The sequence below is a fragment of the Nymphaea colorata genome, chromosome 12 (assembly GCF_008831285.2).
Source record: "Nymphaea colorata isolate Beijing-Zhang1983 chromosome 12, ASM883128v2, whole genome shotgun sequence".
Classification (NCBI taxonomy): Eukaryota; Viridiplantae; Streptophyta; class Magnoliopsida; order Nymphaeales; family Nymphaeaceae; genus Nymphaea; species Nymphaea colorata.
Window position 1 is genome coordinate 12,083,256 of NC_045149.1, and position 25,566 is coordinate 12,108,821.

At 38.6% G+C, this 25,566-nt stretch overlaps 1 protein-coding gene and 2 long non-coding RNA genes across 7 annotated transcripts in view; all 3 read right to left on the minus strand.

Moving 5' to 3' along the window:
• Positions 1–12,938, minus strand: part of LOC116265787 (homeobox-DDT domain protein RLT3) — a 43,241-nt gene extending 30,303 nt beyond the window's left edge. For 3 of the 5 annotated variants that reach the window (XR_007574991.1, XR_004175198.2, XM_031646705.2), the window contains exons 1-9: positions 12,791–12,938; positions 12,614–12,675; positions 12,331–12,427; positions 10,941–11,041; positions 7,472–7,542; positions 6,538–6,705; positions 6,189–6,251; positions 4,486–4,705; positions 4,263–4,363 (exon numbers count right to left, since the gene is read on the minus strand). Coding sequence is in view for 3 of the 5 variants with exons in the window: in XM_031646705.2 (XP_031502565.1) it covers positions 4,263–4,363; positions 4,486–4,705; positions 6,189–6,251; positions 6,538–6,705; positions 7,472–7,492 (573 nt within the window). In the remaining 2 variants the exon portion in view is untranslated. Of the gene's footprint in view, positions 1–2,025; positions 2,749–4,262; positions 4,364–4,485; positions 4,706–6,188; positions 6,252–6,537; positions 6,706–7,471; positions 7,543–10,940; positions 11,042–12,330; positions 12,428–12,613; positions 12,676–12,790 lie in introns of those variants that run through there. The other 2 variants (XM_031646706.2, XM_050080848.1) reach the window with 2 other exon arrangements.
• Positions 12,939–18,142: 5,204 nt separating this feature from the next.
• LOC126410625 (uncharacterized) lies at positions 18,143–20,340 on the minus strand. Its single transcript, XR_007575047.1, has 2 exons — positions 20,001–20,340; positions 18,143–18,396 (listed from the first exon to the last, which is right to left on the minus strand). It is a non-coding gene; the product is annotated as an uncharacterized LOC126410625 (long non-coding RNA).
• A 2,598-nt stretch (positions 20,341–22,938) lies between these two features.
• Positions 22,939–24,324, minus strand: LOC126410615 (uncharacterized). The gene is made up of 2 exons (XR_007575021.1): positions 24,058–24,324; positions 22,939–23,468 (listed from the first exon to the last, which is right to left on the minus strand). It is a non-coding gene; the product is annotated as an uncharacterized LOC126410615 (long non-coding RNA).
• Positions 24,325–25,566: the final 1,242 nt, after the last annotated feature.

The window sequence follows — 25,566 nt, forward strand, 5'->3', positions numbered from 1 at the left end:
CCAATTTCTCACTAGTTGTAATGCAAGAAGAATTAAGATTAACGGATCTTAATCCAACTGCATTCCAAACTAAGCTAAAACTATGCTTAAACTAACTAAAACTAAAGCAAATGATCAAACGAACAAGAAGAACAGAAAAAAACTGACAAAACAAGTTCATTTCTTTCAACTTTTTTGACTCTTACAAAATGACCGACGTTCCTTTATATAGAGAAAGGGATGGATTACGGATACGAATCTATTTACAAGTACTAAAAATCTAACTAGATCCAGATACATGAATTGGTTATGCTTTCATCTTGCATCAGACTACCCTAGTTGGAAAAGAGTCATCCTCGACGAGTTTAAATTCATTCTGCCAAAATGATTATTCACCTTAGAGGGTTTGAATAAGGTTTAGATCTGCTGAACAAAAGATCTCACCGCTCACTTAGGTATGCTAAAGCGGCGGCCCGCTCATTGCTCGAGGCCAAGGTGGTGGTTTTGGAGGGGGCTTTGGACAAGGAACTTGAGTTTGGACTTGGTCCTGGAGATATCCCGGACCCGATCCAGTTAAAGAAAGTGGAAGAAGTGGGTTTGGGTCTGGATCCCGATCCTTGAACCCGGAATGGCGATACAAGTTCGAACCGGGTCTGAAACCCATTTCCGTTTGAACCAGTCCCATAAAGGACCGGCCCGAAACATCGGGCAGTTTCTCCCTTCCGCCTCAAGCAAAAGGGAGAAAAAGGTGAGGAAGGGGCGGGCGCCCACCATCGCCCGCCCAACACTGTTGCAGGGAGAAGGTGGCGGAGGGTGACCGCCCGTCGCATTCGGTCCACCGGCAGGCAGCAGTCCAACGGGCGGAGCTGGTTCAAGTGACGGGGCCAACAGGTCTTCCATACGAGCAGGAGACGGAAGGGTGAAGGTATTGTCGTTGCTGGCTGCGGTTCCCACACCACGTCCACCAGGAGACGAAAGCACCGCATCTGCCATGCCGCCGGTCGAATACCCACGCCGATGACAAGGTTTTCTGCTGGAGGTGATGCCTGTTCGATCGAGCGCTCAGTGGTCGTTCCATCGCTGTCGGCCATGGGTTCAGTTCCTTCGAGTCGACGGACAATGACAGGGTGGCTGGCTTCCACTTCTCCAAGTGGTCACTCATGGCAGTAGCAGGATCCAATGTCGACCAGTCATGCGTAGGAGGAGCCTTTTGCTTGTAGGTTGAGGGCGACACCCATGTGTAGGTTGAAGGAGGCGCCTGATCTTGGGTTGTTGAGTTCTCGTGCCCCAACCTTCGACTGAACCAATGCCCTATGAAGGGTCTCCGGCAGTAGTTCTGATGGAAACCTCCTTTGACGCAATGGCAACTAGTTCACAGCCTGACGTCCTCCCCAAGCCTCTAACACCTTTCTCAGGGAGATCCGGCTGAAACTCGCCCTTTCCAGCTTCCAATGAGAAGATGGCGTGACTATTGTTCACAGCAGGAACCTGGTGAAAACTCTGCGCTTTCTGCAAAATCGAACAAAACAACCCCCTAAAACTCATCCCTAAACTCATCAATCCTTTGATCGATGAGATCTAAGATCTGTTGTACTGGTTCCTCCATTAACGGCAGAATTTTGTTCCTCTTAAAAGCTCGCTCTGATACCAACTAATGCAAGAAGAATTAAGATTAACGGATCTTAATCAAACTGCATTCCAAACTAAGCTAAAACTATGCTTAAACTAACTAAAACTAAAGCAAATGATCAAACAAACAAGAACAGAAAAAAACTGACAAAACATTTCATTTCTTTCAACTTTTTTGACTGTCTTTACAAAATGACCCACGTTCTTTTATATAGAGAAAGGGATGGATTACGAATCTGGATCTATTTACAAGTACTAAAAATCTAACTAGATCCAGTTACATGAATTGGTTATGCTTTCATCTTGCATCAGGTTGCCTCCTTCATCTCCCATCCAATAAGTCCTAAATATGGTTGAGGGCGGCGCAATAGCATGTAAAGAACTCTATCAGGTCTAGAGGAAAGGGAAGAAGCGCACCTCAGATTTTCAGTTGGTGGCATGGCTCTCCAATTGCCCAAGGCATTTCCCCCATACTCTCTGGTTGTGTCCAAGGCTCCCTTCCACAGAGGTTTCATAGGCTGCCTTAGTGACCTCCCTCCCCACTCTTCAACGTTGCCCTGTTTGCCTCGGCTAATAGGAATGAAGGGACAATCTGACGCCGACACTTTTTGTGTCCCTTTCTTCTCGCTAGTCCCTAACTCTTCCTGCCTTGTGGTAGCAGATCCACGGTTGACGCCTTTCTGGTTCACATTCTCCTTCAAGGTTGTGATATGAGCATCATCTTCTTCAACTTCTTATCAATGCTTGCGACAATCATCGTCAGGGTTGTGCCATATTCTACCTTTCACCATTTTTGCTCACATTCTTCTAGATGCCTTAACATTCGGTCAATCAAGTGCTGCTTGATCTCCAGCGCAGGCTTGTGCTTAGGAGGTGCCCATCGTGGCCCTGGGAACTGTAATCGACTCCCTTCGCAATCTGGTTTCATACCTAACCACCAATAACCTTTGTCACATGGGTACTGCCGTAAAGGCAGCGTACCCATATCGGTCAAGTACGACACTGGTGCTGGTACTAGTACTGTCCTGGGTACCTCTTGGGTACTGGTCAAAACAGTACCGGATACGGTCAACGTACTCAGGACCATATCCGTCCGATTTACAACTCAATGAAAGTTCACTGAGTCCTTTCCTATCCAAAATTTAGGATTTTAATTTTGTTCTTTACACCATTTACACTCAAGAAACACATACAGAGTTGCGTTTTCATATTTTTGTTTAATGGTTTCTTCTTTAGAAACTATAACTTTTGAATCATGAATGTGTTATTTTGTTTGAATTCTTATTTTATGTTATATATATATATATATATATATATATATATATATATATATATATATATATATATAGTACCCCCGTACCCAAGTTTTTTGAAAATAGTCCAAACCAGTACCTGTACCAGCACCAGTACCGGCACCCGTACCTATGTGACATAACCTTGATTCAATCTTTCAGAATCTTCTTCCAACTCCACCGTAGAGGGCCATTCCTTGGGCCAAACAGGCCAGAAGGTAACCCCTTCAGGGCAGCATAGTTCCTGGTAGTGTTCCCTAGGAAGATGAAGAATTGTCTCTGCAGCCATAACCCAAAGGTCGCAAGGTTATGGATGTATTCATCATATGCTTTGAGTGGTTTTGAGCTCCAAGGCTCAGGGCTAGGAATGCCATATACCTAGGATCCAAGCTGCATAAGCGTATAGCCTTCTGGAATCTTGTCTGGTTGAAGAGGCCCATGGATGATCGTTCCCTGCGACACCTAGCTGAGTTCCTGCTCTAATACCATTGTTAGCCACCGCCAACCTTGATGAGCCCTTACAAGAGGAAACCCTAAACTCACACGCACACACTCAACCCTAATCTTCATATTAGTGTTTCTCCTCCCAAACTGCGATAAACCTTGTTCTGGTCTGCCGACCCTATTTATGCAAGTTAATGGGTCAGTTCAAGGGATCCGACCCGGGATCCCATATCTGGTATCTAACATCAGTTGTCCATAGTTCTCGCATGGTAATTCAGACAGAGCCATTTCCTTGATTACAAATATCACAGAACAGTCTAAACAGTGTTAGTCAAATATTTCTTTCACATTTACCTTTTTATCTTCAGTTATTTTCAAATTCAACCTTTAGCTTGTAACTTCATGTAACCTAATGCAGCATTCAACATTTTTGTTAGTTTGTTGTTGATCAAACCAAAACCATGATCTGCTTCAGTCTCATGAGTGATAAAACAACTGCCATGATTTAGAGACCCAGCAAAATCCTTTCTTCACAGGCTACATAGTATATATAGAGAAGAAAAATGCTGTAGCATGTTGGACATATTTTATGGTATATTCTAAACTTGTTAAAAAACCTCAACTTAATAAAAATCAAATGATCCATGAGAAACAAAGAAAGCAAGAACAAATTGGTGTCAAGCGAAGAAAGCAATTATATCAGATAAGAAGGCAGTTCAAGCACAAGTTCAAGAAATTTTTCTACCGCAATGGAGAAAGTGATTAGTTGCGACATGAAGAGCTGCCAGATTTAAGAATATAACAAACAAACTGTGCTTGTCTAGAGAGCAGTACTGCAAAAGCTGTTAGAAATTGTCCTATTAAATTAACTAACAAGGAACTGAGGAATGAAAAGCTTACATCAAGTAGCTAAATTACCTTAAACAACTTTTTGACCATCTCAGGCGAAGAATCCCAGGGCCGCATTGCTAAAGGATATATCATATTGACAGATGTTGGGGGAAATCTTCCCAAATAATCTAGAATTAGGTTATTAGATTATGATGTCATTCTCAAATAACATAAAACTTTAACAAATCTTCATGTCCACAGCAAAGGAAATAACAAAGATATACTATAGAAAATGAACAGGAAAACAAACCTTTACAAAGAGTGCAACTATGTCTCCAATGGTAAGCTGATCGAGCTGAGCAAGCTATTTTGTTTCGATCTACCCGAGATTCTCTCACCTCTAGCTCTTCATCATCCATGAATAGTAATGGATTACTAAACCTTTCCATCACTTCTAATCTTTCAATTGCAAGTTCACATGGTGCTGAGTCCATTTCCCTGTGGATATCTTCCTTTCGGCTGCAACTCACCTGGAATTTTCATACATGACATGAAATTGTGAAACAACAAACTCATGAATCAAACATCTCAAGAGACTCCCAAACTCTACTATCAAGATGATCCTACAGAATCTCATTCAGAAACTTCTCTTGATAACAACATAAGGCTTCCAATTTCTTTGAGTAGTATAATACTGCAATTAGAAATTCTGAAAAGGTAACCATCAAGATTGAGGTAGTTATATCACCTTGTGACTTCCTTAACAAGCTATTGTGTAGCAACGTCTGTACATCTTCCACGTTCAGAAATTATACAACATAAGGTTTGGTTTTTTTATTGTCTTATGTCTAAATAATGATAAAGGTTAGAATTAGAAGATGAAACCATTGCAAAATTCCTTAGTGTGGGTATTTGAACTTTTATTATGATTAACTAAACAATTATATATAATATAAAGCACTTGTAGACACCCAAAATTTTTCTTCTCGAATTTCTCAGCATTTCCCAGATTTTAGCTAGTTACTTCTTACTTTTCTATGCACCAGAAGGCTATTTTGGCACACCCTCATGCTGAAATGATTTTGTGCTACCTGGGCCCAAAATTCATGCCATTCTCACTGTCCGTTTGTGTGGGAGATTGAATGAACACAGATTCACTAGTGGCACAAGACCATCCTGAACTAGTCTATAACAGAACTCAGTTCAGAGACAGTCATATAACAGAAAGAGAAACATAACAAATGAACAATTCAAACTGAAATCAGAAATAGAAACACAAATAAAACAGATAGACTAGTTACATAATATATTTATATATAAGTTACATGGTATCGCAGGTGTAGCAAACTGTACTTAAATAAGATGTAATATAATAAAAAAAGCTAACAGTACATAATAGTAACAATACATATAAGTACACAACATTACTAACACGTGTAGCATATATCACAATACTACATATTATATAACAGGCTAACAGTATATAATATATACATATAACAGCATAATCAACATAACAATACAAAAAAATACGTAATGAATACAAAATAAAGTTCATAACAATATATAACTCAATGCACAGTACAATATATAATGAAATAAATCTTCAACAGTTTCGAAAATTCTATTTCATAACCAATTAAGAAACTTTAATTGAAAGGGAAGGTGACTTTCCACTTCCCATGGACTAGGCGTGCTGGCGCCTAGGCCAGCGCTTAGTCGCCAGCACATCTCCCATCACCTAAGTGGTGGACTTAGGCAATCGGTGTGGACTCACGCTTAGTCCACACCTAGACATGGCTTAGGTGATGCCTTGACAACATAGTAGAATATAAGTGCTTTGTTTCCTCATAGATCTTCATGACACTCTCATGATTATTTGGGAAAAGTGATATGAGTGAGAAACAGAAAATTAAGATTGGAATTCATTCTCGAAACAAAAATCTAATAGTGAAGGAAAATCTTGAGTAGATACCTTTCCAAAGCAAATCCAACATGAAAACAAGTATATACCTTTTTTTTCTGAATAGCTTGTTTCCTCTTTCTGCATAATTTATTTCCTGGTCTTCTCTTCTTCTGCAAATATAATACAATGCTGTAATTAAAATGCATATGCATCCGTGAAATGCATGCATATTCACATGATTGTGCTGCAACTTTGTAGATTAAGATGTTTCTATTTGTCATTATGAATGCTTTGACATCCCCAGAGCACAAACTGTACTGTTTAAACAGAACAATGCAAGACTATTCGACATTGAAATGAATATTGGTTACGAGATTTATGTTCTTAAGTATTATTGAACATCCATTCAAGCAATTTCAACAAAATAACCGCAATACATACGAAGTAGAAACTTACATTATGTGTACTTGCTAGGCGTATATTTTCAATAGCTGGAAATGTTTCAGATAGATTTGACATGCGCCATAGCGTCATCAAGCCTTTGCCAATACCATACCCCCGGACACTGGCATCCTTCTGTTCTTGAGCTTGAGACTTTCTTTCAGACCCAGGACTGGGGTACATCTGGGAAAAGATAAATTTAGATCAGCTAATGAAATTTAAGTGAGAAGCAACAAAATATACACGTTTGTCAACTGAACAGAAAGGGGAGAATGTTACTAAACTAAACGAGATAAAACCTTACATCTGGACTCAGTTAAAAGTTCACCATAAGCTAAAGGTCTAACCAAGGCCTACAGAAAGCAACAAATTGGCAAAAACAAGCAAAAGCTAAAACTCTGACTAGCAATAGCACCATAGCCACCTGATAATCTACAACTTCAGAACTTGTTCCTTAAGTCATTTTTCAGTTTTAATATGTTTTTCATAAGAAACAATAAGACTGGTGGTTCTTGCAAGTAACCTGGTGAGCATCTTACAGGCCAAATGGGTAGACATCTAAAGGATTCCTTATTGCTCATTTCTTCCTAATAAAAATGAGTAAGAGAATGAAACTGGCATCTTTCAGACACGTGAAAGAAGAGGAGTATTGCAACTGAACCAAAAAGTTCAGCTTGACTAATGCCACTAGACCAGGAATAACTGCAATTTGAAAATACCCTCATGGTTCAAATATTTTCCCCACCCCAGAAACAAGATAAAGCATAACAATAAGAGATAATTTGCGAGTGGATTAGAAAGGTCATAGCTCTTAAAATCTCTCAAATGAGACCTACTATGCTGGAATGGATATGAATAGTGGAAAAATAAACGTAAATTTTTACTGCCTATAGTTACCCCTTCACAGGATAATAAAGAAGACCACTTATCAATCACAGATTTTCCTAACCTTCCTTTTTTTGGGGGCCATTCCAGTAATTTGATGATTAGAATGAGGAGCCCCTATGTTATTTGTGGACCCTGTCACATTAAAATCCACAGAGAAAATTGGAATGAGAAACGACGAGTAGAGCACTTATAAAAAGCGAACCTATTACATGTAAACATGACCCCAAGACATACACAAAATCCATATCCATCCACAGATTAGAACAGCATTAGCTAGCCAGACTAGGACATGGAAAACATAAGTTTAAAAAACATACAGACACATTCATGTTTAGCACTAAAAATGAATAATATAACACCATATCTTACATAGAATGAAAGATTGCATGGATTAGAAAAAAATGCATAACCACCTGGCTAGGTATGAAACAATTAAAGTCAAAAGTCATCATTCCAGACAATTCCTTCCAGGAAATCCAAAGGCTTTTACAACATTAAGGAAAGAAGCAAATCATGGTAAAGAAATGATAATGGCAGTTTAACATACTACACCTAAAACATGAAAAGCTGCAACCCTTCTTCTTCTCAATCAAACCATGCAGACTAAAAGTTATGTGTTCTATTTACTTGATGAAACTCTCCAGGTTTACGATCAGGACCACACCTAATGCAAATAAATCCCCAATAACTACAAGTATGACACTACCACCTGCTATGGCTATTTAGGCAATGCAGTTAGCTCGTTGAGTTTGGCACTTTTTAGAGCTTGTAAATGCACTCAAAAAATATATGCATCTAAAGACTTCTTATTGGCTTTAAGGCACATTGACTAGATCCAGGCTTTTTCTACTAACAGGCTCTTGATCTTGTCAAAACCAACCAGAAACCGAATGATTTTTGCAACTAATCCACATCTTCATACTTCACACTGTTTCTTCCATAAAGAAATATGGGGTAAGATACCAGATACCTTTTTATCAATATAAAGAAATATGAGGTAGGATACCAGATACCTTTTTATCAATACAAAGAAATATGGGGTAGGATACCAGATACCTTTTTTATCAATAAACTAGCAAGTTAGCAGCTAGTCAGACCTACTAGTTGCTCCTTGCTTCCACTCTGATCGCTTAGTTTACCAACTAGTTGAAAAATGTCCTATTTATATGTATTTTTTGGGTTTGGACCTGGATTTAGTCCAGATCCAACGTTCTGCTCACTGTCTGTATACATCATCTGCATCTATGAAATGGCAGGTATGCTATCTATATATTAACCATGTACTTTTCATCATGTAAGAAGGTTGCTCATACTTGATAGAGACTACGGCACGCCTAAGGCTTGGAGGCTGCCGGTTTTCCGCAGAGGAAAACCTTTTCTCCTTCTGTCATCCACTGAGCAAGCAATGCCCTTGAAAGCAATACAAGGTGAAGTGAACTAAAATTTACAAGCAGGACCAACAACAACAATTAACAGTATACCTAGTCGGAGGTCAAACTGAGCAAAGAAGGAGAAGGTCAAACTATAAACGTAGTGGAGGGTCATCTCTAAGTAGATTCTGCAGTATATATTCTTAAGTTGGTTGCTGAGCAGGCTTTCCCAGAATTTATTGTTTGTATGTGATGACTCCATGTCCCTATCTGAAAAGTAGTATTGGCATTTCTCATCTTCAATGCCCCCACAATACAAAATTCTAGCTCTCTTTTTTTTTCTTTACAATGATTTACATTGTTTGTAGTTTGTACCCTGCAGTTATTAGGATAGCTGCTCGACACTGGAGCAGGAGAAATCAGTTCCATTTCCCGTCTTTCTACATCTTTGATGGAACCAATTACATACTTGCTAGTATGAAACAATGTTTCTACTCAATCACTAACTATACTAGCATTTGAGGAACTGATAGTTGAGCTTGAATTATGTCATTAGTAACATCCCCGCACACCAAACAAATTTTGTCAACAAGACAGCATCTAGATAGATTTTCTTCACAATTAGATTTACTAATACAAAATAAAGTTCCCTGACTTAAATAGAAATACTGTACTGTATGCATTGTACTGTAACATCAAGCACCACTTCCTTGTATGCATAAGTGTGTATAAGCATGTATCACTCGAACAGCTATTGGTACAAAGACTGAGTATCATTTCAGAAGGATTGTGATTGACCTAGATTTACAAATTACATTGAAATGATTTATACATTCAGTTTATAACATCAAGCTCCACTTTGATTTTGTAATTCTTGAGCACCGGCTTGCACAGATATACATTGACATGTATCACCTGGCAAGAGTAGATACTTACATCCTATGTAACACGGGTACTGCTCCAACGGAGCAGTACCAGTACCGTAATGGTACGACACCCGTACGGGTACGGGTACGGCGTCGGGTATGGCCTGGGTGCGGCGTTGACCATGTCGGGTACGGTCAAAGTACCCGAGGTCGAATCTGACCATTTTCAGACTCGGTCAAAGTTGACCGAGTCCAAAATCGTCCATTGCACGTTTTAAAAAACCATTTTTTTCCCTCCCTCTCGCACGATGCCTTTGCCCTCTTGCCTCACCCCCCTCACCCCTCTCGTCCCTTGCCTTCTCGCCCCTTTCACCCCTCTTGCCTTTCTCATCCTCTCACCTCTCCCCCCTTGCCCCTCTCATTCCTCGCCTTTTCGCCCCTTGGAACTCCCAACAGACAGATTTTTTGTCTTGAAATTCTTAGTATCTACAAATTTTGGATCATGATTTAATGATTTATGAATATGCTATTTTGTTTGTAATTTTTTTGATATATATATATATATATATATATATATATATATATATATATATATATATATATATATATATATATATATATATATATATATATATATATATATATATATTTATTTATTTATTTATTTATTTATATATGTGTGTACGGCCGTACCCCCGCACCCAAGTTTTTGGAAAATGATTCGTACCCGTACCCGCACCGGTACCCGTACCGGCACCCGCACCCGTACCTATGTGACATAGCTTACATCTATCTCTAGAACTACCCAAAACAACTACACATGAAAAAATAACTCAATATAAAGCAGCTAAATAATTTACACAACCTTAAATTTCCTAAAGTCACATGTATGAAACCTATGTCACATGGGTGCTTCTAAATAGCTACGACACCCATGTCAATGCTGGTGTTGGTGCTGGTGCTTCTCCAACACAGCACATTCAGTTCGGTCAGCCAAGCCAAGCCAAAACTCACTATTTTACATGTGCATATAATTAAATTATTTTCAATGCAAAAATTTATATAAAAATATTAATAAATAAGGTTACTAAATAGTTAAATAACTATGTAACAAATGATATATATACATATATACACACGCATATATATACATCCTTGCTGCACCTGCACCTAATTTTTTTTGAAAAATTACCGCATCCACACCCGCACTATGCATCAGGTGACATAGTATGAAACCCAAAATTCCAAGCAAACAAAATTTGTCAAACAGACAAGTGAGGCTCAGTCATCTTACCTTCGCAAATAGTCACCAGCCCCACCACCTGCTTGCTTCAGATATCATGAACCACCTGGTTTCTTTTCGCCAGCCTGACATCACCATGGCACACAACAAGCCTAGGAATCCAGACAAATTACCTCAGCCACTCCAAAACAAGAACACGTAACACCAAACCTCAGCAAAGAAGAGGAAAGATAAAGTGATTTGATCAGTAAACCTAGTCATGAAAGTCCATGAAACAGAAAAAAGCAGAGAAGGAAAGCATGAAAGAAGTTTCAAAATGAAAAGAATTGATATGTGCCCATCATCTAGAAACAGAAGTTAAAGTGGAAAGGCAATGACTTCCAACCACCTCTCTCTCAGGTAGTGCATCATACCTTCAACAAAGTGTTATTGGATAGGTTTTCTTGAAAAAAAAGCTATGGTATGAGTATCTAAAAAAAGTTATCAAAATTATTTTATGTTTTATACGCACAAACAAAGTGTCCTTGATATTCTGTTTTGTGTTTGATGAAACGGGATGAGATAAAAAAAATCTGGTCATACACTTTGTTCAACATTCATCGATTGGTGGATGTCTGGATGACCTTTTTCCCAACCAGATTCCCATAAATTCAACTCTCTCTCTCTCTCTCTCTCTCTCTCTCTCTCTCTCTCTCTCTCTTTGAGTCTTTATACTTTATAGTGTTTTCCTCTTGCATATAACCTGGTGATCAGTAAATAAATAAGGCCTACAGCAATTCAATCTAACTGATGATATTTCTGGTTGGCACCAACCTTTTCGACGTCTAGACCTATGGCTTCAGGTCTAATGAGTCAAGTCCAAGATGTGGCTCCTAATAAAGAAGTAATCTTTAACTCTTACGCTTGTTAAAGATGATTAATTATCAAATTGATGAGCACCATGAAATATATAAGAAACAAAAGTGCATGCTGTCAACTTAGCATATAAGTATGTATACTAAGTTCATAAGTATCATGAAGTATATAACAAATTGGAAGAAATTTTTATATCAAGTACATGTCAACTTATTATACAGTAACCGATTCTATCTCTAAAACTATGAAAAATCAAGAGCTAGTATATTATTAGCATTATGTTGCAGTAGATGCTAGCCGAATTGTATTCAAAAGGCTTTAGTAGATTAACACACATATATACAAGTTCTATCATTCAATGCCATGGAAATACTACATCAAGATTGTCTAGAAAATATGCAGTGTGCATTGGAACAGTAAAACATATACGTAGATAGACCACGAAGGATCCAATGACCACTTATATACAACAAAGAAAAAGCAGTAAAACCCGTTGAATAGAGCCATCATACAAAGAAAATAAAAAATTTCTGCGACAAATGATTTCAGAAGTTTACTCTCAACATGTTTTAAACAGTTACATTACCTGCAAAAGTGCGTCCAATCTCAAGATCACTAGGCCGTATATTTATGCTGAGAACAAAGCATTTTGATTACGCGCTTATCTCGTCTGCTAAGATTGCCTGCAAAAACGTGTACAGGTTGTCCCTTCTCTATCAGTTATTTATTACGCGCTAATACAGTTGCAGCTGGTAAGTTCACATGCAGAGAAGAAGAAAACTGGAGTATAAAAAGAAATAAAATCAGGACCCTTTCGTCACATGTATGCACTGGACGAGATACAGGGAGAGAGAGAGAGAAAGAGTCACCTGCCAGCGAAAGCGGATAGGGTTTTATTGCGTTTGCTGCTTCCTCTGGCTGCCGCGCTGTGCTGTCAAGTGATTCACACGCAGTAGAAAAGGGCGACAGAAGTGAGAGTGAGAGTGAGAGAGGCCTACTTGGAGAGGGGAACAAGAGAGAGAATGAGAGAGAGAGAGAGACGCTACCTTGCGAGAAAGAGAGGAACGGGAGGCTCGCGGCTGCACTGCTCGGGTGGAGGCGTGGAGCTCTGCTGCGGAGAGGGAGAGGAGAATGGGCTGCGGCGCGCTGCTGTTCTGCGTGTAAGATGACGCCGCAACCAGCAAGGGAAAAAAATCTCAGCAAAGAAGTCGGACCGACCCCTCGAGGCCCCACCTTTTGTCACGAAATAAAATCCGGTTCACGAACTTTTCCCATTTTTTGATGGCTCGGGATAAATTTTCGAAAAAAAATGAAATTTTTCTCCACTCCTACCACTTACTTCCACGCCATCAAAATGAATTGGAAAATAATTTCACCGAAATATCCTGATTGGATTCGAATCAGATATATTCTTACTTTATATGTTTTTTCAGATATTTATACACTTAGATTTGAAATCAGATTCAAATGAGAATAAAGGAAGACATATCCAAATTTGAATCCAATCTGAATCTAAGTTTACATTCATATCGAAATCCAAATCTGAATTTTGAACTAAATCTGACCAGTTTCAAAATGTAAGACCATTTGATGTGGGATATTTATTTAAAATTACTGATCCGAATTGATTGGATGTGTTTTGAATCCAAATCTGATCGGTTGCTATTTTTTGAATCCGAATCTGATTTGATTTCTTAATCGGATACTGAATTTCCTTTTATTTTCAATTTTTCAGAAAATTTTGGTTAAATATCAGGTATAAATCATATATATTGGCATCCTTACCAGAAGGATTGAAAGAACAAGGTATGATGGATATGGGTTTTTTCATCCTAATTACTGCAAATAAAAATGTCATGATAAAATGGATTGTTAATTTGATGACAAACTCCAATGAAAATAAATGAATAAATGAGTTTTTTGTTTTGAATTATGGGGCGTCAACTATATGTGTTGCAAAAAGAATGTCACTAACACCCAAGTTAAAATGCATTGGGTGCGGTATCCCAAGGCATCGAAACCAAGTCATCTACCCCTAAAAAGATGAGGGGTTGGACGGGGGCTTCCCCCTTTTGGGTAGCTGGAACCCTCGCTTAACTAGAATGCGCATTGGGGCGGTATCTCAAGGCACCAAAAGCAAGCTATGTACCCTAAAAAGATGAGGGATTAGATGGGGGCTTCTGCCTTCTGGGTGGTTAGAAACCCCCACTCACCTAGAATGAATATTTATGTAATCCACCAGCTTTTTATGCAGAAAACTAAATCATCCAGCCGTGAGGTTTAGGATTTGAGGTTTGGGCCGATATTTTAAGCTTATTGAGGAGTCAGAGCAGGTTTGTGACTCAGTACTTATGGCAAAGGGCTTTTTGAGAGCATAAGGCTTTAGAATGGGATTTATGAGTTTAACATTACATTGGAATATGGACAAGCTCGGCTGAAGAAAAACATGGATATTATGTGTTACGGACACTAAAAGTTCAGTTAATTCCTTTTCCTTAGTTGGGCAAGTCACAAGTCAAAATATTAAGACTTGCAAGTGTGATTTTTTGGTTTAGTTTTACGGTTAAGGTTAGGAGTTATGGTTTATAAGCTCTTAGAGCCGTTTATAGTGGTGATTCCTTCAAAAACTTGGTTTCCATATAACATTGTGAAAACTTAAGGGGCGTTTGGGATAACACCCAAAAGCCTTCTTTGGAGGTAAACAATAATTTTGCCTTCAAAAAACCGTTTCATGAGCGTTTGGATGACACCAAAAAGAGTTTTGCCAAAACTTGTTTTTGGCAAAACAATTTTTCAAAAGGGAGTGAATAACCTGACACCTTTAGGTTATTCACAGAAAATTGTGTCTCGGTCTATTGTTAACAAACACACAAACCAGTTTTTTAAAACTGATTAATTTTTTTTTTAAGTTATTTTTCATAAAACCATTTTTCTTAGTGTGTCATCTAAATGCTACCTTGATTTTTTTTTAAATTTTGGAAAACTTGGTTCATGACAAAAACCAGGCTTTCAAATTTTGAAGTTTGGTTTTTGTTTAGATGATAATAAAGAAATTCAAGCAAAAAGGTGAAATTGATGTATGTGGTTCAGCTTGAGAAAGCCTACATCCACGAAGAACTCATACAAGAAAAATGGTTTTCTGAAATAAGATCTGAATGAGAAATTGAAAATGGTTTCTCAAGGTGTCTCTCAGGATTATCAAGTTTCCCAAGCTGGCATGCATAATTTTCTCTTTCAATTTTGTTAAGCTCCTTTTCCAATCCACCTTTTATGGAACAATATGCTGCGGTGGATGCCATTGCTCCATATTTGGCCTCGGTGCTTGAACGAGCGACACTATTTTGTTCACACTCCAAACTATAAAATTAGATTCAAAGGAAATGCATAACCCTGAAGTTGGTTGTTGAGTTTGGTTGCATCCTGCCCAATCAGAATCGACAAAGGCCCTTAGTTGAAAATTACTTTGAGAGAGTACAAGAAATCTCATGTTAATTGTTCGCTTAATATATCAGAGGACTCTTTTGATATTTTGAAAATGCCCCTATAGAGGTTGCTTCATGAATTGACTAGCATAATTGACCGGATAGGAGATATTTGGACAGGAGAGAGTTAAATATTGTAAGGATCCCAGAACTCATCCATATAGAGTTGGGTCTGAATATGGCTCGCCATGTTGTTCTTGTTCAAAAAAAATTGTGGCAATTATGGGAGTATTAGCAGGCTTACAATCCACCACTCCAGCTTTTTCTAAAACAAATTTAGCATATTTGTCTTGGCTTAGGAATAGCCCATGTGAAGTCCAAGTCACTTCAAAGCCCAAAAAATATTAGAGTCATCCAAAACTCTTGACCAGAAACTCCTTTTTAAGCTGCTGAAAAAACTTCAATCATCATTTTAAAACTTCCAGGGAGAATCATGTTGTCCACATATATGATAATACAATGGTGCTGCCAGTCTTGCAAAAAACAAACATAGACGGATCTGCTACACTTGACTGGAAGCCATAATCAAGAATAAATATGCTCAAATTGAAAGCCAAGCCCTAGATACCTGTTTAGGGCCATAAAGAGAATGCTTCAATTTCCAGACATAATCACATTTAAAAGAATGTTCGTACTGGGGACTGCTGCATGTAAACATCTTCACTAAGATTCCCATGCTAAAAACATTTTTTGTGTCAAGTTTCCTCACTTCCCAATCATAAACAACAATAAGGTTGCATTTGATAGCCTCAGATCTTAGATATGAAGTTGCATAAAAAGGTGTGTTTTGGGAGATCCTCAGCAGTAAGGATTTTAAATCCATGCTACATGTTAACAACCATGTATTAAGGTTAAATTGGAAGGGGGATGATTCAACCTCAAATCCATGGATATGAGACCGTAAATCACCGCAAATCTCAACTTCACAATGAAACAATCACAGCCCAATGGAAAGAATGACCCGAATGTTGAACTGAAAGTTAGCAGGCCAAATGACAGGTGACAAGTCTCATGAAAATAATCCCCCTCTTTTCAACAAGACACATTTTTAGTTTGTCTAAGGTTCCATCTGTTATCAACTTGGTTTTGAAGACCCATTAGACCCTACTATATTCATGTAAGGTTCATATGGGACGAGCTTACGAGTTTGATTCTCATTAAGGGCTCTCATTTCTTCATCCATTGCATGTTTCCAGCCATCATGTTTAAGAGCAACATCAACACTGGTGTTCTCTTTAGGAATGTCAAAATACAAGTCATGAAGGTTATCATACTTAAGATTAGGCTTATGTATTCCAGGAACAGATCTAGTTACCATGGTCCGGACAGGTTGAGATGTCTGATCTTGGATCTCAAAGGTAAAGGCATTGTGTCCATTTTCATGTCAATCCTCATTTTCCTCAACATGAGAGGCCATGACATTATCTTCTTCTTGGGAAGGACCTTCCCTAGAACAACTTGAGCTACTTGGGCTCATAATAGCTCAAAAAGGATTAAAGACACCATCTTGACTTTGAGGGGTATTGAGTGGGACCTTCTTGTAGGATAGAATGTACCTTGAACATGGTTCAGCATTTGAATTTCAGTCTCCTACATTGAAAAATCATCTGAATGCTTCTTAGAAATTTATAATCCTGTAGGGTTTTTGTAAGGAAAAAAAATCTTCATAGACAACAATGTGCCGAGAGATATAGATTCATCTTGTCCAGGGGTATAAGCATCAATAGTCTTTGTTCGAGGTGTTATAACCAAGAAAGATGCACAGCGATGATCGCGGTTCAAATTTACTTTTGACATAGTCCTATAAGGAGGGATAACATCAGCAGCCAAAAGGTCAGAGAAAATCATAAGTGGGTTGTTTTCTAAGAAGCTTGTAGTAAGGAGAATCCATTTTTAAAGAGCTAGATGGCAGTATATTGATGAGAAAAATGAGACTAGTGAAAGCTTCATGCCAAAGTCGTTTAGGAATTTAACAATGAAACCTCAAAGTAATCCCCAATTCAGTCATGTTACTATTCTTGCGCTCAGCCATGCCATTTTGTTTTTCGGTATAAGGACAAGAAAATTGTTGTTTTGATTCTCAAGGAAATAAGCAAATCATAAATTTTTTTGCTAACAAACTCTCATCCTCCATTTGATTTAAAAGTTTTGATTCTCTCATCAAAGTGGTGTTCAACGTACGTATGGAAATGCACAAACACTCAAAGAAATCTGATTTTGATTTCAATAGGTACAACCATGTAAATATACTAAAATCATCAACAAATGGAACATAATAATTTTAACGAAATGTGAAGCGACAGGGGCTGGTCCCTACAAATTGGAATGAACTTTCTCAAACAAAAAAGAACTAGGATGCCCACGATCAATGAAAGGCAACCTACAATACTTGCCTAACTGAAAACTACCACAAATGAAAATTTTCAAAACCTTAGATAAAACTCGAATCAACTTATTTTGATGAATGTGTCTGAGGACTTCGAGATGAGGATGGCCAAGCCTTTTATGCTGCCGTCCTCTAACCTGAACTTAAACCTACTTGAGAAAATACATGCCTCATCCGTGACTAGAATACATGCCTCTGATTATTATGTTGGTGCACCATCGCTGTCTGAGGTGTGGAGGAAATCTTAGACTGAGCATCATAACTTTGAAGCATCGATACCACCTCTTGGTAGGACGGGATAGGAGGGTTTAGCATATAGAAGTGACAAAGCCATCATCATACTCACGCTCTTGAGAGGTTTGACAAAAAGTTGTTAAAAAGAGCTTGCCATATCTCCTTTGATGTGTCTAGGCCAACAATAAGTTAGAAAACTCTCATATAGAGTGTCAAAGATCCATCCCTTGATCAATCAGTTTGATTTATGCCAAGCAACAAACTGTGGGTTTCATGAAGGTTTTTGAGAGGCTTCATCAACAACTTCAGCAAGAGGAGCAACAATGTCTCCAGTAATGAAGCCATAGAGATCTTGATCTCAAGATGCGTAACAACTTGAGTTCTCCACAATAGAAAGTTCTCACCATTGAATGTAAGAGACAAAATTGAATACAGTGAGAATGATTTTACAAAGCACACTAGCATGCTTTATATCCAATTGTTCTACTATTTTCTAGTGGAGCTGCCAACAAATCTCATTGGAGGTGGCCACCGCAATTATCGAAATCACCTACATTGATAGAAATAAAATGGAAAAATATGGTTATACATCCTTAAATCAAATAAATAAATACATAAAATACTATCCTACTTGGGTGTTAGGTACCTAGTTGTCATCCTATCATGGGTGGCCAGAGGACTGCTAGAAGCCCGAGTCGGCTGAAGGTAGCCATGGAAGTTTTGGCATAAGTGGGAACTGCGATAGATATAGAGGGTTTAGAGAGAATAGCAGACGATGAAACTAAGATGTATGGAGAGAGTTTATGGAGAAAACAAAAAGCAAAGTGGCCAATTGGGTTTGATAAGGGGTTAGACAAGATTTTAAAAGTAATTTCTAATCCGCCCATCATTTGCTGCCTTTGAAGAAACAATGTTATAATAAAAATATATGCTAATTTCGCCTAATTTTTTGTGTGCCAGTATGGTTAATAACTAAAATACCCTTAAAAAGAATATATGTAGGACATTTCTTTTTAATAAATTGCCGGTGTAATATGATTCAATGTCAGTTTGTTACTGACGTAGTGCCAATGTCGGATCTAAAGTGAGCTCAGTGTGTTCTGAGTATTTGTCAGTTTGTTAATGATATGGTGTCCGTGTCATATGAGTCGGATAAAATATCCATCCTTGATTGGTTAATGACATGTTATTGCGTGTGAGTTATTGCCGGTTGGATGCTCATACCACTTACTTTGTTATTGATGTGTGTTGCTGTGACAGGAGTTTCATTAGCGTTTAGGTCATACGTTCTTAATTCTCAACTAAAACTACATTTGATATTCTTAATTATTTACATGACCATGTAGCTTCAAGTCTTAAGCGAGAAGTCGAGGATGACCTTGCTCTAACTCATCTGTAAGGCAGCCCAACCATGTATGCACAAACTATTTTTCTTCACTTGGGCTTGCATGTGATATGCGATGGGTTCAGGCATCCTTTGGCTTTGAGACTTTGAGTTATTTGATTTCAATAAGAACAATTTTGTATTTTGTCATAAGTTTGCCCAATAGTTCCTGTCATAGCAACTGTCTTTTGTTGACTGGTTGTTGGTTTTTTTGGTTCAAGTTCGTCTGATATCTCTTCCTCTCCATGTTCTCTATCCGTGCTGCTCCATTTTCTATCGTTGGAGTCTCTCGGTTTCTCTTGATATACCCTTGAAATCTTGCAGACCTAGGTTCAATGAGAAATCGATTAGTGCTCCTCAACTAAAATTTTCATGCCCGACCACCCACTAGAGTGCTGTGGGGACAAATCCTTACCAGCATAAATTTGAGCTTAAGAAAATAGAGGAAGTGGGCTCTCCCCGTTTGGTGGGAGGAAGAGAGGCATCGACGACCTCTCCTTCTGTTCAACGAGAAAAGGAAGGACCGTCCGGTCCTCCTCCTTCAACGGCCAGAGAAAAGGAAGGGTACGCGACCCTCCCGGCAACGTAAAATTGACAGGGGGTTCCCTTCCCTACACCGGAAAGAGGCGGAAGGCTTGCCCATCTGCCTGGAGTAGGCACCCGATGGTGCCCGCAGGCCGGCGGCAGCACTTAGGTGCCGCTAGAGCAGTGACAGGGAGTTGGGTCTCACACAGGTTCCACGAAAGTTGAGAGGGAGGGATCAGACATACCGCTCAGTCGGCGACCGCCTGGCAGTGGCCGTCCCCGGTCGTCCATCGATGAGGCGGTGACTCTGCCATGTGGCGCCTGAAGCTGGTTCCAGCGAGTGGTGCCGGTAGACTCCGCCAAAGGCGAGTGTGAGATTGCTTGGCTGGGTTTGGCAGTATAAGACTGTCATCGGCTCGACAATGAGTCGGGCCCCGGTCGGCCTGACATTTAAAAACCGGGCTTGCTTTGCTCGACTCAGAAAACTCGAGCTCACTGCTCGGGCAGATATATTTTTAATATAAAATAATATATGTAAATATAATTAATTATAATAAAATATTACTAAAAAAATTTAAAAAACCAATTACCGAACTTATAACCTGACTTGGTGTCCAACCTAAGTTAAGTGCATGCAAGAAAGTAAGGGTAATTTGGTAATTTATTAAAATGTCTTTGCTTTTTTACATTTTTTGTTATGAAATATGATTATTTTAATGATTAACCATATTTCACTCTTATACCAATATACAACAACAGCAGGCGGCTAAAAGGAAGGGGCAAAAGAAATGGGTCGGGTCATGTTGTGGATTCAATTTGTCCTGGATTTATTTAGTTTACCTTTTCCTGTACTTGGGTCGATGTACACGACTAACCTGTTTAATCTTCTTTTTTCGTCTCTTGGGGCTCATTTGAAGAGATGGAAACTGTACTATAATATAAAACTTTAATTCAAATTTTCTGAATAATTTCATATGAATTAAAACTTTAGTTCCGAGAGTTTAGGGGAAGATATAGAACTTTAATACCATTAAATAGGTGGAACTTTAATATTGAAACATTTTTTTTGAGTGTTAGTCCCCATCTCCATCCCCTTTCCTGCATCTCTTCTCAGTTGAGGTGGCATTCTAGTTCCATCATAAACAAACATGGAACTAAAATACCTAAAACAAAAGTTTCAATCTATCAAACGAAATGGGGTACATGGAAGGTGATGTAAAACTTCCATAAAAGTGTACCCGATACTAAATATTCCACATTTTGATGCCTGGGTATTTTTTCCCACCGGTACTAAATACTCAACTGGCTTTTCAATGCCATACAAACATACGAACCGCATCTACACGAAAAAGAATGTATGGATATGAAAATTGAGTGATTAGTCAAAAGTTCCTATTGCAAAACTGATAAGTTTGCCTTCTTCAATTTCTAAAATGGTGAGTTGTAGATAATAATGATCCACATAAAATAACTGCATAGCTCAACAATATCATACTTATGTGCATCATTAACCAATGGGATTGGAAAGCAGACACCAATGTTGCCAATTTAAGTTTATATAGTTGAACAAAGTAATGCACTCGGTGGGTTTTCTACATGATCGGTCCTGTCAGATAGAAAAACACAGAAAAGGATTAGTCATTGCTGGTGATTTGCTGCTATAAATATAAAAGCAAACATGTTCCTAGTAGACCAATTAAGTATTTTATAATAAATATGCATGGTGACAAGTATATGTTACTCGACTCACATTATCTACAAAGTAGTGATTTACTTTGACAGCCATGAATTGAAGTGATTTTACATTTTGTATGGAAAGTTACCATTGTACGCACTAAAAGCAAATCCCTTTGTTCCTAAGGCAAGACCAACCACTTGGCTTTGAAATGATGCATAAAATATACCATGTCGGACTTAAGAACTTAAGAATATATGATCGAACATACACAATCAATTTTTTACAAATTGATAATACTTTATCATGTAGTAAGCTCTAATATTTCCTTGTAGCTATTTACTTTGTTACATGATATTCTAATAATGACAAATTTTTGATTTGCCACGACCAAAACAAACAAAGTACTTCCACAACAATAGTAGACAGAAATTATAGGACAAACAAAAATAAATAAGCCCACCATAGTTGTGAGACTAGATGACTGATGAGGATGTGCCTTGGAAAGGAATGAGACATGTTGAGACAATCGAGGTAGCAAATGGCAGATTTTGAAGTGCTCACATACACATGATTCTTCAGTTTTGGTGAAAACTCGAGGCATCTGTTGATGAGGTTCTTTTGAAGAATTTGTTGTTTAAGGGTTTGCAATTGATTAAGGGGTTTTAAAAAGTGTTCTACCTGATTCATTTTTCTATAAGGGGCCATTTGATGGCTTGGAAATGTGGAATTGGAAATATATGTCTGGAAATATATTTCCTGGAAAAAATGAATGAGGAAAATCTTTCCGATTCTAATTTTGGTGTGTGTGTGATGACTTAGAAATATATTTTCAGAAATATATTTCTAAGTTTGATGAAAAAGAATTATATTTCCAGATTTCTAGAAAATTAATTCTTAGTTTGATAATAAGGAAACATTTTTTCAGATTTGCAAAAATTATAGATAATAAATGACCATACCAACCTTTGCTTATTTGGAAATTTCCAGAGTGTAGGAAATTTCATCCTCCATTGCTTTTGGAATATTTAAATCCACCAATCTGAGTCAGGTCCTCGTAAGGGTAGAGGGCTTGGACAATTTGATTCAGCAAATGTTCCCACGAAGCACAGCATGTCACATCAATATTATTGATAACAGATCTATTTGGCAGCTTCTACTAGATACTGACTTAATCCACAAGAGGTTCATGCCAGAAAAAATGTGTCCATTTCCAGTTGTGCTTTGCAGTTCGAACATGTTAAATCAGTTTCAGATTAAGTTGAACAGTAAAATTACAGTTTGGTCTTTTGAGCCATGGGCTTAGTATCTAGACTTATTTGTGCATCGTCTGAATGTTCTGGAAAATCGATCCATTTCCATGTTCAATCTTGTCACTGTAAAAAGAATAGCTGTCATGAATACGCTAACTATTCATGTTAAAATTTGACTGGCACAAAAATGAGGAGGGACGTTACATATTTCCACCCCAAGAGTTGATGACAAGAGTTGCAACAGATAACAGTATGTAAACCAGTAAGCATTAGCTTATCTTCTAAAATCCCAACTGTAACATTAACACTGAAGTGTACATGGGGAATGCAGTTAGTAAGTCAACATCTGATTTCAGCATTCTAGCGTACGTCAATCACAAAGATGCTCCATCCTTTACAAATTTGAAGCCAACTAAGAATGTACACTATACAGAAAGTATCCAAGTTACATATTTCTACGAAATCATCAAGTTTCACCACATAATACATCAGACCACAACTTTTCTGTAAACGTAGATAATAGTTAGTAGAATTGCCATCAAGAGGACTTGTCCAACAGATGATCAAAAGTCAACCACCATGTGGATTTGTAAGCACAAAGATCAACTAAGGTTATAAAGAACAAGGAAGGGCATGAGTCAATGAACAACCTAGTCACTCTACATGGCCAAGAAGGGAACCAAATTCCGCCCCAAATAGTCAAATTTCAGCCAGTAGTTTCCACTTAACAGGAAGCTATGGTGGCTACGCATCGCCTAACGCATCAGAAGAATGATATGCTGCATCTATCAAAAGAACAACCAAGTCGAAAATTAAACATGGTTCACATAAATCGCAAGCTTACAGAATTCATACAAAGTCTCGTGCCTAGAGAGAGAGCGAGAGACAGAGAGAGGGAGAGAGAGAAAGACATAACTATAGTGTGGGTAGTGACGACTGCTACAATGAAAAAGGGAACAATCAGCATTCCAATGGGAAAAATAGCAAACAGGATCAGCAGCCAGGAGCCCTGCCTCCAATGCGATTGACAGTCTCCAACAACCCCTCTTTCACCGGTCAAGGGAAAGAACACACAAATTTTCTAAGATGAGTATCATTGTGTACGATTGAAAAAAAAGGAGGGCACAGAGAAGGCTAAAGAGAGGCAAAAACAGGTGGAAGTCGTGATCAATGGCATTATAGAGTATAAAAAATTAGGGCACAGAGAAGAAGGCGTATGGAGAAGCAAACGAGATGGAATCACTTCAACAAACCATAGAAAATTCCCCCCCTACAAACACAGATGAAGATCTCCACTACTGTATGTGCAATGAAAACGGGAGAGACATAGCTCAAACAAAACTTCAAAAATAAATAGAAGGGATGAAGGCCCACCTTCCAGATCTTGGCAGGAATGAGGATGACGATGGAAAGGGAGCAGAACAACCGACAGTGTGTGTGAAGCCCTATGCAAGACGCTCCACCGTAGGAGGAAGGGAAGGGAGGGTGCGAAAAGGGCGCAGCAGCGGCTGCCTTGCGAGATCTCTGGGAAGCTATGCGAGGCGAGACGAGGGGAAGACGCGACTGTGCCCAACGGTCTCAAAAAAAACTCCGGAAATATATTTCCACCCAGAGGGGTGGAAATATGTTTCCGGAAACATGTTTCCGGAATCGACCGTAACGGTCGAAAAAAAAATCCACCGTTTGTTACGCTGGAAATATTTTTAAAATTTGAATTATATTTTCGGGTGAACAGTGTATTTCCAGGGCATCAAACGCCCCCTAATGGAAAGCAATTACATTTTTGTATCTGATGTAACCATTTAACATCCACTTATTTGAGGGTATTTATATTTTTGTAAGAATGCCACACAGGGTTCACAGGGGCACAATGCTCCACAATGGAGGACATTAATGCTTTATTATTGAGGGGCATTTACATCTTTCTTGGTAATAATGGACATATTGGTTCAAATGAAAATTAATTGATGGAAGGAATGATGCAATATACGTGGTGGATAGCAGCCCCATAAAAGCCCCTTAAGAGAGGGTCAGTATGGCTAACATAGAACATGCTTCTATCTAAAATAATAGAGAAAGCCCAACATATTTTAAATAAGAAGCCCTTTTGAAAGCAATCCAATCCACCCCTGTTCCCTTACACCATGCTCCTCCCCTGCTAGACCCCACATGCTGGGTCTTAGAAGGATACATTGATTTGAAGAACCTGTCAGCCCTTATACTAGCATTCCACATGTGTGACCCCACATATGAAAACTAAATATGCCCTTCTTGCACCGAACTGTCAACTAATGACTTTACCCACTAACACACCTGAATGGACTACCAACAAACCTTGTGTTTCTCCTCCACTTTCCAATTGTTAGGTTTCATTCTACTGTATTCGAGCGAGGCAACAGATCATAGCACCAAACAAAGACGAAGGAAGTTAGCATTTTCAACCAAACCAGCAAAGAAGATGGAGTTTCCTTGTATCTCTCAAGTACGATATTGAATTTGTAGGTACTTCATCAACATGATAAAAACAAGGAGAACAAGGCCGATGATGATTCATCCTCAATCATCCAAGAGAAAGAATGTAGTGAGATTTAGGCATTGTTGATGAAGCTCATGGTGCCAGATTGGGTCAAGTTGCTGCACGTGGTCTTGTGCCTCTTAAGTGGTTTCTTCCATTTCCAAATGCAAGGGACACTTTGTTTGTTAGAGCACATGAGAAGGAATTGCTTCATGCTACCTAAGATGTTGAGGTAACTTTTGTATATCAAAAGTAGCCAGAGAAACATAGCTCGACATGGCATGTGAATGTCCATCCACCCCTATAATTTGAGTAGGAGAATAAAATGCTGCCTCTACAATGAGGGATGCACTTCTTGTTAGAAATCA